This window comes from Phanerochaete carnosa (assembly GCF_000300595.1).
Source record: "Phanerochaete carnosa HHB-10118-sp unplaced genomic scaffold PHACAscaffold_4, whole genome shotgun sequence".
NCBI lineage: Eukaryota > Fungi > Basidiomycota > Agaricomycetes > Polyporales > Phanerochaetaceae > Phanerochaete > Phanerochaete carnosa.
This window is the reverse complement of record NW_006767631.1, coordinates 3856582-3870081: the sequence shown is the minus strand read 5'-3', so window position 1 is coordinate 3870081 and position 13500 is coordinate 3856582. Positions and strand designations below refer to the sequence as shown.

The 13500-nt window shown below is 63.1% G+C and overlaps 2 protein-coding genes across 2 annotated transcripts; both read left to right on the top strand.

The window, feature by feature from the left end:
- Positions 1–5888: 5888 nt before the first annotated feature.
- PHACADRAFT_255099 (uncharacterized protein) lies at positions 5889–7534 on the top strand. The gene has a single exon (XM_007395125.1). The coding sequence runs from the start codon at positions 6279–6281 to the stop codon at positions 7383–7385; it is 1107 nt and encodes a 368-aa protein (XP_007395187.1). The 5' UTR covers positions 5889–6278; the 3' UTR covers positions 7386–7534.
- Positions 7535–9928: 2394 nt separating this feature from the next.
- Positions 9929–13302, top strand: PHACADRAFT_255098 (uncharacterized protein). Its single transcript, XM_007395124.1, has 10 exons — positions 9929–10303; positions 10404–11964; positions 12014–12091; positions 12144–12235; positions 12284–12397; positions 12450–12563; positions 12615–12709; positions 12764–12817; positions 12877–13088; positions 13141–13302. The coding sequence occupies exons 2-10, from the start codon at positions 10722–10724 to the stop codon at positions 13248–13250; spliced, it is 2112 nt and encodes a 703-aa protein (XP_007395186.1). The 5' UTR covers positions 9929–10303; positions 10404–10721; the 3' UTR covers positions 13251–13302.
- Positions 13303–13500: the final 198 nt, after the last annotated feature.

The following is a 13500-nucleotide window of genomic DNA, read 5'->3' as shown; positions in this document are numbered from 1 at the left end:
CAAGTAAAAGTTGAGCTCGTTGCAGAAAATATCCTGCCGAAATCTGGCGAAGTCGAGGTGTGCGCTCGCCCCTTGCTGCGGGCTCCGCGGGGTTCTGCATTGATGGACACAGCCAGAGAGCGACTACAGCTGCAGCGACGGCTCTGATAGCACTCCCCAATTGCCCCAGAGGTCACTGACGAGGAATACGGTTATGGGGCGCGACACGGATGCGGTGCACGGTGCGGGCGGGGCGTCGTGCGGCGTGCGGTTGTATAGTGTCTGGCGCGCCTCGTCATGCTCGCGGCCTCTACCGGCTGCGAAGCGACGACTGGGTGCGGCGAGGCGCAGGATGAATTTAGGAATATCCGAGCCATCAAACACTGCTTGCAGTCGAGCACATACGCGTTGACCAAGAGAACTCGTCGCCGTTGATGATAGTAGTGCTGGCCGGGCCCGGCACTCTATATGCTGCTGTCTTGCATGGAGCTGGAGGAATTATTTGGTGATCCAATTGGACCTCATTGGCACTCTTCGACAACGGGGTGTTCGCCAAACAAGTCGAGGTGTCGTCCGGCTCAAGCTAGCACGAGCGCCGGGACACGGGCGCGAATCAAACACGGTCACGTGCCAGAACACGGTTCACACGACCCTGTTCAATATCGCTGGCGCCGAAACTGAACTCGAACCACCGACACCGACGTCGACCGCCGCGCTCTGGCTCTCGCCCCTTATCGCTCTCCCGAGCCCGCCGACATCGCCCAGTGCTCTTCAAGACCTCGACGACAACTCACGACGGCCCCTCTCATCCAGTTTCTGCTTCTCATTTATGCTTTTGCTCTCGCTTTAGGCTCTACCATGCAGCGATCAGACGCATCCGAGTCCACCGCTGGTCCACAAAGCCCCATCTTTGGCACAGCATCCTTCTCGACCTTTACAGCCACCGCCCTCACCTCATTATGGCAAGAGTCCCGAAGAAGTGCGTGTCCTGTTCGCTGTCCCTCGCTCTCTGACCCAACGCATGATTTAGACCAGTCTGAAAACTCGTCGTGCGTGAGCGACGGCGCCTCCGTCGAGCACGACCCCCTCGAGACGACCATGGCTTTCCATGACGGCTCTTCCCAACTCACTGGGTCCTCTCGGACCTATGGCCGCCACGACTCCTACTCCCGAAGCTCAGGCAGCATCACCGAACGTGAACACAACTCGTATCCCTCTACCAGCATCCCATCCACCTCCTACCACGTCCGCTCATCCACCGACCCTTACACCACATCCTCCACCCCAGTATCGACCTCCATCCCCTCGCGCACCCAGGGCTTCACGAACAGCACCTTCACGCCCATCAGCACCGCTTCCCACTCCCGCACGGGGCCCTCCCAGTCCCTCTCCGACCACTCCCAGGGCTCCCTCGCGCGCCACTCTGCCTCGTCCGCGCCCTACACCTCCACGCTGTCCTCCTCCCAGCTGCACACCCACCCGACAACCGCCAGCGCGAGCACGAGCACCGGCAGCCTCTCCCGGCGCACCGCCGGCGAGCTCATCGCGATGTACGAGTCGCGCGCCGCGGTCCAGCGCGCGTCGTCGCCGCACCCGTTCGCGAGCCCGACGTACCCGACCTTCCACGCCCGTACGGCGTCCGTCCCGCCGTCGACATCAGAGGCGCAGTTCTACTACCCCGCCTCACCGACGAAACCGCCGACGGTGAGCACCGCGACGCTCGGCATGCCCGGCGCGCTGTCGCGCAGCACGCGCGGCGGGCCATCGTCCTCGGACGCGCGCACGCGCAGCGACGGCACCCAGAGCGAGGTCTCTGCGTGGAGCTTCGGGAGCGGCGGCTCCGGATCGAATCAGACGCGCTCGCGTTCGCCGGTGTCGACGTCCCCGCACACGCGCACGCGTTCCGCTACAACGACGACGACGCGCTCGCGCGGCAGCAGCCCCGGCAAGTCTGCGCTCTCGGGTTGGTCGTACGGCGCCCGCAGCGGCGGCGGCGGAGGAGGAGGCGGAGGAGGAGGAGGGGGGATCTTGAACGCCATCAGCGGCTTCGTGGGCCTCTCTGGCTCGCGCTCCTCGGCGTACTCGACCTCGGCCCGGACGCGCACGTCGGCCTCGCCGACCAGGACGTACACGAGAACGCGGAGCCGCAGTCGCAGTCGCAGTCGCAGCACGAGCCGCAGCGGCCGGTCGCCGTTTGGCGGCGGCGCGGGGCAGCGGCGCACGCGCAGCAGGAGCCCGCGCGCAAGGAGTGGGAGTAGGGCGCGCGGAAGGCGCGCTGTTGCCGCCAGCGAGGGGACGTCGGACGAGGCGGACCTCGTGGCGCTCGAGCATGCGGGGTACTCTCAGGAGGTCCGTCTTTTCGCCCCATTTTTTTTCTCCTCGGATGTGTGTACGCTGACACCCAACTTTCCCCCCCTCCTCCTCCCCTGCTCCCTTTTGCGACGCAGCCAATCTACGAAGCACCGGTATGGTACTACAACGTGCACCGGCTGACAGACTACACGTGGGAGCGCGGGCACGCGCAGCTCTTCGCGCACATGCTCGTCGTGCGCTGGCCCGAGCGCGCCGCGTCCGGGGCCGCAGCAGGGCTCGTCGCGGAGGTCAAGCTCGACCTGCTGTCGTGCGTCGAGGTGCGCGCCGTGCGCCCGAGCGGCGCCGAGCGCGACGTGCGCGTCGACGTCGTGCGCGAGGACACGGGTGCGGTCGAGAGCGTGCGGCTCGTGACGTTTGAGCTCGGGTACAGCGACAGCATCGAGCGGCTCGGGGCGGAGACGAGGGTCGAGATGGGCGCGTGGTTTGATGCGATCCAGTGAGTGTGCGGTTGCGCTATCGAGATTTTTTTTTTTTTGCTCATCCCACGCCAGGACGGTGTTCGCGGGCAACATGTCGCTCTCGTCAGGCTCACTCCAACACGCGCACGAAGACGAAGAAGAAGACGCCGACGCCGACGGGGAGTCCCCATTCGAGCAGCAGCAATACCACCCGCTCGCCGGCGCGCCCTCCCCGACGAAGAAGAAGACGAGACAACAGAAGAGTCTGCGTCGGACGTCCAGGTCGGCTCGCGCTCGACGATCTACATCTCGAGCAGCCCGCGCGTCGCCCCGCTCCGCGCCGACGCCATCGCGCGCCGCAGCACCACGCCGCCCCTCGGCGCGACCGTCAGCAACTGGCGCGCCCGGAACGCGCAGGCGCGCTCCGAGGTGTCGAGCGCGCTCGGCGACGGGGGCGCCACGACGTCGCTCTCGCGTCCCACGGACGCGTCCCAGACCCAGAGCAGCAGCGCGTTCTCCTCCTCATCGTCGCGCCGCACAGACGGCGACAACACGCTCTCGTCGCTGCTCTCGCGCGCGAGCGCGCGCACGCTCTTTGCGCTCGGGTCGAGCACGGGCACGGACGTCGTCGCGTCGACGCTCTCGCTCCGCGCGTCCGGGGAGCGCTCGCTGCTCGGCGACTCGTGCCGCAGCTCGTCATCGTTGCAGGAGGCGCGGGAGGCGGAGGCGGAGGAGGAGGTGTACGGGGACGCGATCGAGCCGCACGAGACGGGGCGCAGCCGCGCGACGGTCACGCAGGCGGACTTCCGCCAGCTGGGCGACTACTACCCGCGCGCGGGCGCCGTGGCGCCACATGCGACGGGGGGAGGAGCGTCGAGTCGCGCTGGTCTGTCCCGTTCGTACCATGCCGCCGCCGCCGCCGCCGCGGCAGATGTGTCGCAGGACGAGAGCGAGTACGCGACGGCGCCGAGCCCGGACGCGTCCTTTGTGTCGCTCGACCCGAACGACGAGCTCCCGGACGAGCTTTTCCGCGACGACGACGGCGATGACGACGGGGCGAAGAGTGTTGGGGGCCGGTCGAGCCGCCGCGGGTACTACGGCGCGGCTGTCGTGTGGGACGGCGACCAGATCTTGACGCGCGCTGCGAGCACGGTTGGGGGTGTCGAGGTCGACGAGGAGGAGGAGGTCGAGGAGGACACGGAGGTGCCTGACCACGGCGACGAGGAGGTCGAAGAGGGGATCGAGACGCCCGAACCTGTGCCCGTGCCCGAGCCAGTGCCGCCCCCGCCCGCAGAGTCCGCGGTGTCCTCGGAAGCGTCGTCGGTCGGCGCCGCATCTGAAGTGGCCGCCGCGAGCGTGCACGACCCCGTGGTGGGACGCGCCGCACAGGTGGCCCTCCCGCCGTCCGTCTACACGCCGTCCGCGGTCTCGCAAGCGCTGCCGGCGCCGTCGACCTCAGGACTGGAAGAGGAGTCGGAGAAGGAGGAGGAAGAGGCGTCGGAGAAGGAGGAGGAAGAGTCGGAGGAGGCCATGGCGTCAGAGCTGACGTCGGGGTCGTCCGACGTGCTGTCGTCGCTGTCGCTCTCGGGCCCCGAGCTCACGCAGCTGCCGCCGTCGGACGCGGAGGAGGAAGAGGACGGGGAAGACGAGGAGGAGCGCGCGCGCGCGCCGCACGACGTGATGCCGACGCCGGCGGTGCTCGATGCTGTGAGCGCGCGGCTCGCGGAGGCGGCGTGGCCTGTCGGCGAGGAGGAGGAGGGCGGGTCGGAGGTGGAGGGGACGCAGTCTGCTGGGGAGGGGCAGCAGGAAGAGCGACAGCGGGAAGAGCCGCAACAGCAAGAGCAACAGCAGGAAGAACCGCAAGAAGAACCATCACAAGAAGAGTTGCAGCACGACGAGTCGCACCGCGAGGAAGCGCACCAGCTGGAGCCGAGCGAGCCGACAGACCCGCCGAAGAGCCCCTCGGTCGCGACCTCGTGGGGCGCAGAGACGGACGGGACGTACGACTCTTCGGTCCTGAACCCGTCGCCGTCGCTCCGCTCGTCCGGCACGCGCTCGGTGCGCTCGGTGCGCCCCGCGTCCACGGTGACGGCGACGGCGACAGCGCTGCCGCCGCCGCTCTCGGCGCGCAGCACGTCTCTGCTCGGCACCGACGAAGATCTAGAAGAGGACGAAGACCCGGGGGCGCGCACGCCGACGGCCCGGACGGCGTCGCTCGTCGGTGGCGAGGCGTCGAGCCTGCTCGGGACGTCGGAGGGCACCGAGAGCACGCTGTCCGAGGAGTCGGAGTCGGAGTCGAGGCCGGCCGGCGATGCGGCGAGCTCGCGGTCGATGGCGTCGTCCGCGCTGGCGCCGTCGATGATGATGCTGGACGACGGGGCGGCGAGCAGCGTCGGTGTGGAGCGGGTCGAGCCGAAGGAGTACGTGGAGATCGCGGTGAGTTGCAAAACGTTTTTGTGGGGGTGTTCGCAGGGGGAGGAGACTCAACGGGTTGAGACACAGGTCTCGCCGCACGTGGCCGGGGTGGTGCTCGTCTCGCGGTCGCCCTCGGCGCACTCGGTGGCCGTGTCTGCGGAGCCGTCCGTCGGGCACAAGGGCGTCGGCGCGGACAACTCGACGGTCGCGCTCGAGGAGCTGTCGCCGCGGTTCAGGAATTTGGCGGCGACGTTCAAGACGATGCTCAGCGAGGAGACGGGGCGGCTCTTGGTCTATCTTGAGGAACAGGGTTCTTTTGGCGGGAAGAGCTTTGACGAGATCAGGGGCGCGCAAGACGCGATTATGGGCGCGCAGAATGAGATCAAGGGTGCGATCATGGGTGGGCAGAATGAGATCAAGGGTGCGATCATGGGTGGGCAAGGCGAGATCAAGGGCGGGCAGAGCGAGCTCCTTGCCTTCTTGCGGGAGGCGCAAGCGAACGCTGCGAAAGTCCCGGAAGTACACAAGGTTGACTTTGCCACCTCTCCGATCCTCGTCGCCCGCATGGAGTCGAGCACCTCGCCCGTGCTCACAAAAGGCGTCGAACGCGCCCTGTCGCCCATCCGCATATCGACGTACGCCGACGCGCAGATGGCGACGTCGCCCCTCGCAGGCAAGGGCAAGGGCAAGAGCAGGAGCAACGTCCGGATCACGCTCCTCTCGCCGCCCCGCAAGCGCGCAGCGTCGCCCGAGAGCGTCGTCGGCTCGTACCTGTCGTCGCACCACTCGGACGAAGCGAGCGAGGGTCCGGGAGACCGTCAAGAAGCGCTCTCGGTTGAACGCGTCTGGGACGAAGAGGCGTCGCCGCTGTCTGTATCCTCGGTCCTCTCCGACACCGGATCGAGCTCGTCGAGGCACACTGCGATCCGCGTCACACCGTCTCGCGCGTCCACGCGGCAGCAGCAGCGGCGGCGGCGACGACTGTCGTCCCCGCCAGCGACCATACCCGGGTTCAACATTCCTGAAGACGAGGTCTCTCCCGCGGACTCGATATCGCTCGTCGGCGTGAGCGTGCGGGAGCAGGTCGTCGAGCAGACCGCGGAACCGCGCTCCATGCTGCTCGCGCCTGTCGGCGGCGGCGGGAGCGCGCACGAGTCGATCGAGATGCCTGTCCCGCTGAGGGCGTCGCCGTTCGAGGGCTCCCTGGCCGACCTCATGGCGGACCATGCGCCGCCCGCGGAGCCAGCAGAGGCGACCCAGGTCAGGTACCCGGTCGTGGAGAAGGTGGACGATGGCACGAGTCCGTTGGTGTTCGAGGACGAGCTGGCTGCGCCGACGGCTGTGCAGACGACCGTTGAGCCTGAAGCCGTCGAGGCACAAGAGGAGGAAGCGGCTGCGACCTCTGAGAAAGCCGTGTCACCAATGGTCCCGCCCACAGAGGCCGCTGCGGCGTCTACCACCGAGAAGGCCGTGTCGCCGGTGGTTCCGGCCGGACCCGACGTTGACGTGGCAGCTGCTACGCCACAAGTTCCTGCCAGGGTCGAGATGGGCACCTCGCCTCTCGTCTTTTCCTCCACGCCAATGCCTCTGGAAGTTGAACTTGTCGACGCTCCGGCAGAAGAAGGGCTGGAAGCGCAGGTGGAAGAGCCAATCTTGGAGCAAGTACAAGAGTTCGATGATCCAGCTCCGGATCAGCCGGCTGAGACAGCCGAAAAAGGCATTTCGCCGATGGCGCCGCCGTCAGTCCTTGAGGACGAGGAGGATGTCTCCCCTGCATCGACCGTGAAGCCTCTGCCCACTAGGGTCGATGTGGCATGCGAGACGGAGCCTGTTGCGGACGATACCGCCGCGCCTGAACCAGTCGCCGAGGCTGAGCCCTCCGTCGTGGTCGAGCCTTCTCCAATGCAAGAAGCTCCCGTCCCAACACCTTTAGCGCCCACGGGCGTCTCGGAGGAGAGCGAAGAAACCGACGAGGCCGCCGAAGAGGTGTCGCCTGCGTCGACTGTGAGGCCTCTCCCCGCCAAGATCGACGTTGGATGTGGGACGGAACCTGTCGAAGACGCCACTGTCGCACCCGAACCAGTCGTCGACGTCGAGGCTCCTGCGGAAGAGGCCCCTGCGCCCGCCGCAGAGGTTGAGCTCGAAACAGAGCAGGACGATACCGCACCTCCCCCAGAAGCCTCTGTAAGTGCTGTCTTGCCTCCCTCAAACGATTGCTGAGCCGTTGGCAGGAGCCCGAACAAGCCGAGGTTGATACTGCTGCCGACGCGGTACCTGAATCCATTGACGAAGAACCAGCAACGGAAGCGCCCCCGGAACTCGCGCGAGACGTTGTTACCCCACCAGATAGCCCCGCTCCAGTAAGTGACATGTGACGGCCGCCCACCCGAGGCTAACGCCTTTGTACAGGCTACCCCTCAGCTGTCGTCTCCGGCAGAACTCGCACTCATTCTCGAGGTACGCCATGTCCCGGACGATTTTTGGACATGTACTTAATGCTGTGGGCAGGAACTGCGCAAATCCCGCGAGGAATCTCAGTATCTCAAGGAAAAGTGGACTCGAGCTCAAGAAGATGGCGAGCGGCGCCGGGAAGAGAGCATCACCGTGCAGAAAGAGCTATGTTTCAAGGTTGATCAGATGATGGACATGTTCCAATCGCTCTCCAAGCAAGATTTCGGTGCGTTTCCTTTACTAGAGTTTCTTCGTAGCTGAGACCTGGAGATAGCGTCGAAATACACAGGCGCAACACCTTCGATGCAAGCATTCCCACCTGGATTTGTTCCACAAGCACAGACGGTAAGTCTGGTAACCATCTGCAGAGCCCTTCTGACGCCTCTCGCCCAGCCTTGGATGTACCAGCCGCAGAGTGTCCAGGTCTATCCGGTCATGACCGGCATCTCCCCTGCCCAGGTACCAATACCGCCATCAGCCCAACCTGCCGTCGTCCCTTTCATGCCGTCGTCTTCTGGCTCCTCGAGCTCTCTGTCAAGTCGTTCTTCCACGCCGTCCACGCTACGCACAACGACGGACCTTGCGCTCCCATCGCTGGACATGCCTCACCTGGCGTCAACCTTCCCCATGCCGCAGTCTCAAATGCCTATCACCATGAGCGAGGTCATTCCTTCCCCACCTGTGTTCGCCGCGACCCCGATGCAGATGCCGATGCCGTCCATCCCCATTGCTATGCCAGAACCAGTTGTTCCGCCAGCGCCTTCCGACACCGCGTTCCTCGGCGGGAGTCGTTCTGTTGATGTAGGCGACGTCCCCCTTCCTGCAGACTTTGAACACCCCCCTGCCGAGCCTGCACCTATTGAATCGGCTGTGTCAACGCCACGTCCGGCTTCGCCTCCGCCTGTCATCCCTCAAGAACCGTCCCCGGAGCCACAGACTCAGGAGCTTGCACATGAGCCTTCTGTCGAGTCGGCCGCGGAAGCCTCGACGCCGACTGCGCCTGTGACTGAAATCGTGGACATTGCCGTGCCAACTCTAGCTGCTGATGCTGTACCGGAAACATCACCTGCGTCAGAACCCTCGTCAGAAGATGATGCTGTGCTTCCGCGCGACATGGACCCCGAGCAGCCTGAATCGGCCGCTGTTGATGATGCTCCCGCAGGTAATGTTTTGTTCCGTGTGCGCATCATGTTCGCCGAGCTCACTAGTTTCCTTATAGACTCTGCTTCCACACAAGCCGATGCACCTGCAGACGAACCATCCGCAGAGGCAGCGGCACCCGCTCCGGTCACCGTCGTCGTCGTCCCATCCCCGTCCAACGGCAGCCCCCGCTCCGTTCCCCTTCCGCCCAGTCCCAGCCGCTCCTCTCTGGGAGACGGCGAAACCGTCGCCCAGCACATACTGGACGCCACCAACGACCTTCGGCTCGCCGTCCAGACCACCCTCAGCGCCGCGCAAGGAGCCGAGGCCTACTCCCGGCAGGCGCAAGAGATCCTCGGCATCGTGCGACTGCAGGGCGAGGAATGCGCGCGCCAGCTCGAGGCGTGCGCGCGCCTGCGCGACGCCGCGCAGGCGGACAGGGCGCAGGCCGAGGCGGACCGGGCGCAGGCCGAGGGTGTGCGCGACGAGACGGCGGCGGGGCGCGAGCGAGGGATCGCGGAGCGCGACGCGCGGATCGGGATGCTGGAAGCGGAGCTGGCAGGGTTGCACGCGCGGGTGGACGAGCAGAGGCGGGTCCGGGACGGTGCGGACGGCACGGACGGCGCGGACGCGGAGGAAGAGGCCGCACGGGCTGCAGCGGACGCCGAGCGCGATGCGCGCGTCTGGGCGTTGGAGGAGGAGCTCGCGGGTGTGCGCGCCGAACGCGAGCTGGAGAGGGAGGCGCGCGCGGCGGAGGACGCGGAGCGCGTGGCTGTGCACGAGGAGAGGGAGAGGGCCGTACAGGAGCTGGGCGAGACCAGGGCGGAGTGTGAAGCGCGCGTTGCTGTGCTCGAGGAGGAGAAGGCTGCTGTCGTCGTCACGCTCGAAGAGGAAAAGGCCGCTGCTGTCGCTGCACTTGAAGAGGAAAAGGCCGCTGCCGTCGCTGCACTCGAAGAGGAAAAGGCCGCCATCGTCGCTGCACTCGAAGAGGAAAAGGCAGTAGCTGGTGCCGCTCTCCTTGCGCTCGAAGAGGAAAAGGCTGCGGCTATTACCGCTGTCGAAGAGGAAAAGGCTGCGGCTATTACCGCTATCGAAGAGGAAAAGCTTGCGGCTATTACAGCCCTCGAAGAGGAAAAGGCCAACGTGGTCGCTGGACTCGAGGAGGAGAAGGCCGCAGCTGTTGCAGCTCTCGAGGAAGACAAAGCTGCTGCTATCGCGGCTCTCGAAGAAGAGAAAGCCACGGCCATCGCCGCACTCGAAGAAGAGAAAGCGTTGGCTATCGCTGCACTTGACGAGAAGGCCGCAGCCGTCGTTGCTCTCGAGGAGGAGAAAGCGTTGGCTGTCGCTGCACTTGACGAAAAGGCCGCAGCCGTCGTTGCTCTCGAGGAGGAGAAAGCTACTGCAGTTGCAACGCTCGAGGAAGAGAAAGCCACCGCAATTGCAGCGCTCGAGGAAGAGAAGGCTACTGCAATTGCTACACTTGAGGAAGAGAAAGCCTCTGCGATCGCCGCGCTCGAGGAAGAGAAAGCCACCGCAATTGCAGCGCTCGAGGAAGAGAAGGCTACTGCAATTGCTACACTTGAGGAAGAGAAAGCCTCTGCGATCGCCACGCTCGAGGAAGAGAAGGTCGCCGCACTTGCCGCGCTTGAGGAGGAGAAGACAGCTGCGGTTGCCGCGATCGAGGAAGAGAAAGCTACAGCGCTCGCTGCCCTTGAGGAAGAGAAGACTGCCGCCATCGCGACGCTAGAGGAAGAGAAAGCTGCTGCCATCGAATCCCTGGAAGCGGAAAAGGCTTCTATCACCTCGGAGTACGAGCAGGCAAAGGATGAACACGCCTCCATCATCGCCGAGCGGGACGCAGAAAAGGACCAGCTCCAGGAAGACGCGCGTTGTGAGCTCGAACGTGTCACCACCGAACTCGAAGAGCGCATCAAGGAGAAAGAAGAAGAGCTTTCGTCGCTCCAGATGCAACACGAGGAAGACTCGCAGCGTCACGCCGCTGAACAGGCGGAGCAAGCGCAGGTGGCTGCCGATCGCGAGCAGGAGTTGGTAGCGTCAGTTGCCGCTGGCGAGGAACGCGTTCAAGCTCTGCAAGAAGAGATTGCGTCGCTGAATGCAGCGTTTGAGCAAGAGAAGGAGGCGTACGCCGCCACACAGGCAGACCGCGACGCCACCCATGCCGCAGAAAAGGAAGCTTTGGAGACGGAAGCGGCGGAACGTGAGCAGGCCCTGTCCGAGCAGATCACTGCATTAGAAGAGGAGCTTGCCGCTGCTCAGGCCGCGTACATGGCTGAGCACGACCGACTGGTCAACGAGCATGCTAGTCACCAGGCTTCGTGGACAGAACAAGAGCAAGCTTTCGCTGATGCCGAAAACGAACTCGAGGCGCGCATTTCTACTCTTGAGGAAGAGCTCGACACCAGCCGACAACAACATGAAGAGGCCCAGCAATCCCTTGCGGACGCCTCTGCTGCCCACGAAGAACGCGTGGCCGCCATGGAGGGAGATCTCGCTGCCGCTCAGGAACGCAGTTCCGAGATTGAGCAATCTCTCGCCGAGGCAACGGCAGCGCATGAAGAGCGTGTGGCGGGGCTGGAAGAGGAGCTTGCGTCGGTTCGTGCTCAGCACGAGGAAGCTCAGCAAGTCCTTGCCGAATACTCGGAGAAAGAGGCCGATTGGACCGAACGCGAAGTCGGGCTTGTGACAACTGCGGAGGAACGTGACGCTCGCATTCAAGCTCTCGAGGACGAATTGGCGTCTCTGCGTGACGAACAGGATCAGGAGCGTCAGCAACGGGTAGCTGAAGATGGCGAGCGGGCGGAGCGTGAGCGGGTAGCTGCAGAGGCGTCGCTCGATCGGGAACGCGCCATCGCTGAAAGTCACGACGCCCGTATCAAGGAGCTCACCGAAGAGCTGGCCGCGCTGCGCGCCGAGCGAGAGCAAGAAAGGGAGAAGCGCGAGGTCGAGGACGTTGAGCGCAGGGAGGCAGACAAGGCAGAAGCTCAGCAGATTGCCGAAACACATGCTGCCCAACTCACGTCTATCGAGGAGAAGCTTGCCAAAATGCAGGGCTACTCTGACGAGCAATTCGCGCAGCAAGATGTCCGGGTTCAGGAAATCACTGTCCACCTTGACAGGATCGAGGACACTGCGGCGATGCGGTGGGAACAGCTCGAGGCCGAGAAGGCTGAAGCCGCCTCGAAGCCAAGTGAGTTTATCTGCCTCCGCACCATAATCAGTACTGACAGTAAATGCAGCCATGGAGAGTATCCTCGAGGCTCATAAGGACGAGCTGCAAGTCAACATGCAAGGCCAACTCGATTCCTTCGAGAACAGTGAGTTGCAGCTGAAAGCGTAAATGCCTTTGACGTAGCTAATCATTCGTAGGTCTCAGAGAAGACGGTGCTCAAAAGCATGAAGAGATCCTTGCGCAGATCAAGTCGATGATTGAAGAGCACACCACTGTAGCGATCACCAACGTAAGGATTGTCCCGTGTGAGATTAAGGCAGGCGCTAACTGCTCCCAGTGTGTTGGCGAGTTCAGCACGATGCTAGAATCATTAGGCACCACCCAGCAAGCGGAGATCCTGAGTGCGCTGCGTGTGGCCATTCAAGAACAAGTCACTCTGAATATCTCTTTCGTGCGTGAAGCGACATTTTGTTACGATCTCTGAGCTGATCACTGCTCGACAGTACATCGAGGAGCTGAGCAAAACTTGGGACGCCCATGGAAAGCACCTCATAAGTGAACTTCTCGGCACTGTCCGTGCAACAGCTCGCGATGTAGTAGAGTTCAACGCTGACAACGTGAGTGAGGCACCGTGTACGGTTTCTTCATTGATAACTAACTCCTTCTAGTATTTGACCGATTTCTGCAAGAATCTTGCACCGGAGATGCTACAGCTCTTCCAGGAAATCAGGGAGAAGGAAGAGGAGAAGCAGAAGCTCGATCGGTACGTCGCGTCACCTGTGAATACTGCAATGATCTCGCTAAACCTTTCCTGCAGTCAAATCGACATCTTAAGACGTCACAAGACCGACTACGAAACCGGAGATCTTGGGTATGTGTCAAATCGTTGTAATGACGTCTCCCATGTTAATCCCGAGTGTATTATTATAGCTCAGGCGACGCTGCTCCCGAAGAGGTCCCTATGAGAGGTGCTTGGCGCGGCAGATCGCAAGGTGGCCGTAGGGCTGCGGATACCCCAAGTCATCCCCTTCCTGTACCTCCCGAGCAACTATATCCATCTCCTCCTCCTCTATCAGCCAGTCAACACGCACCGAGCTACCATCATCCATCACGACCAGTTTCCTCATGGGGATCATGGCAAGGTGAGCTGCATCTCTTTCGTGGTCGTTTCACAGCTAATTATCTTCCTTTAAGTCGACTCTGTCAACCAACCTTCGGCTGATCCTTCGGTTCAGCTCGCAATCGTTCATCCACCACCTCCTGGTAGCGAGTACGGATCGCAGGCGACGTACTACCACCATTAAGCTATCTCTTGGTCACGTCTCGTATATACCTCTTGTCATTCTCTTGATACCCACTAACGCTCATGCTCTCTAACGATGTTCTTTCTGGTTTGCTTACGACGCTTACGCCGCGATGAATATACCTGCTCTGACGACTTTTGGATCAATTGTGTCATTGTAAGATAGCTTGCAGCAAATGCGATATCAAATTTTATGCATTATCGTCACACTCTAGACCTTTATCAGACGGTACATGGCCGCTTTAGATGCC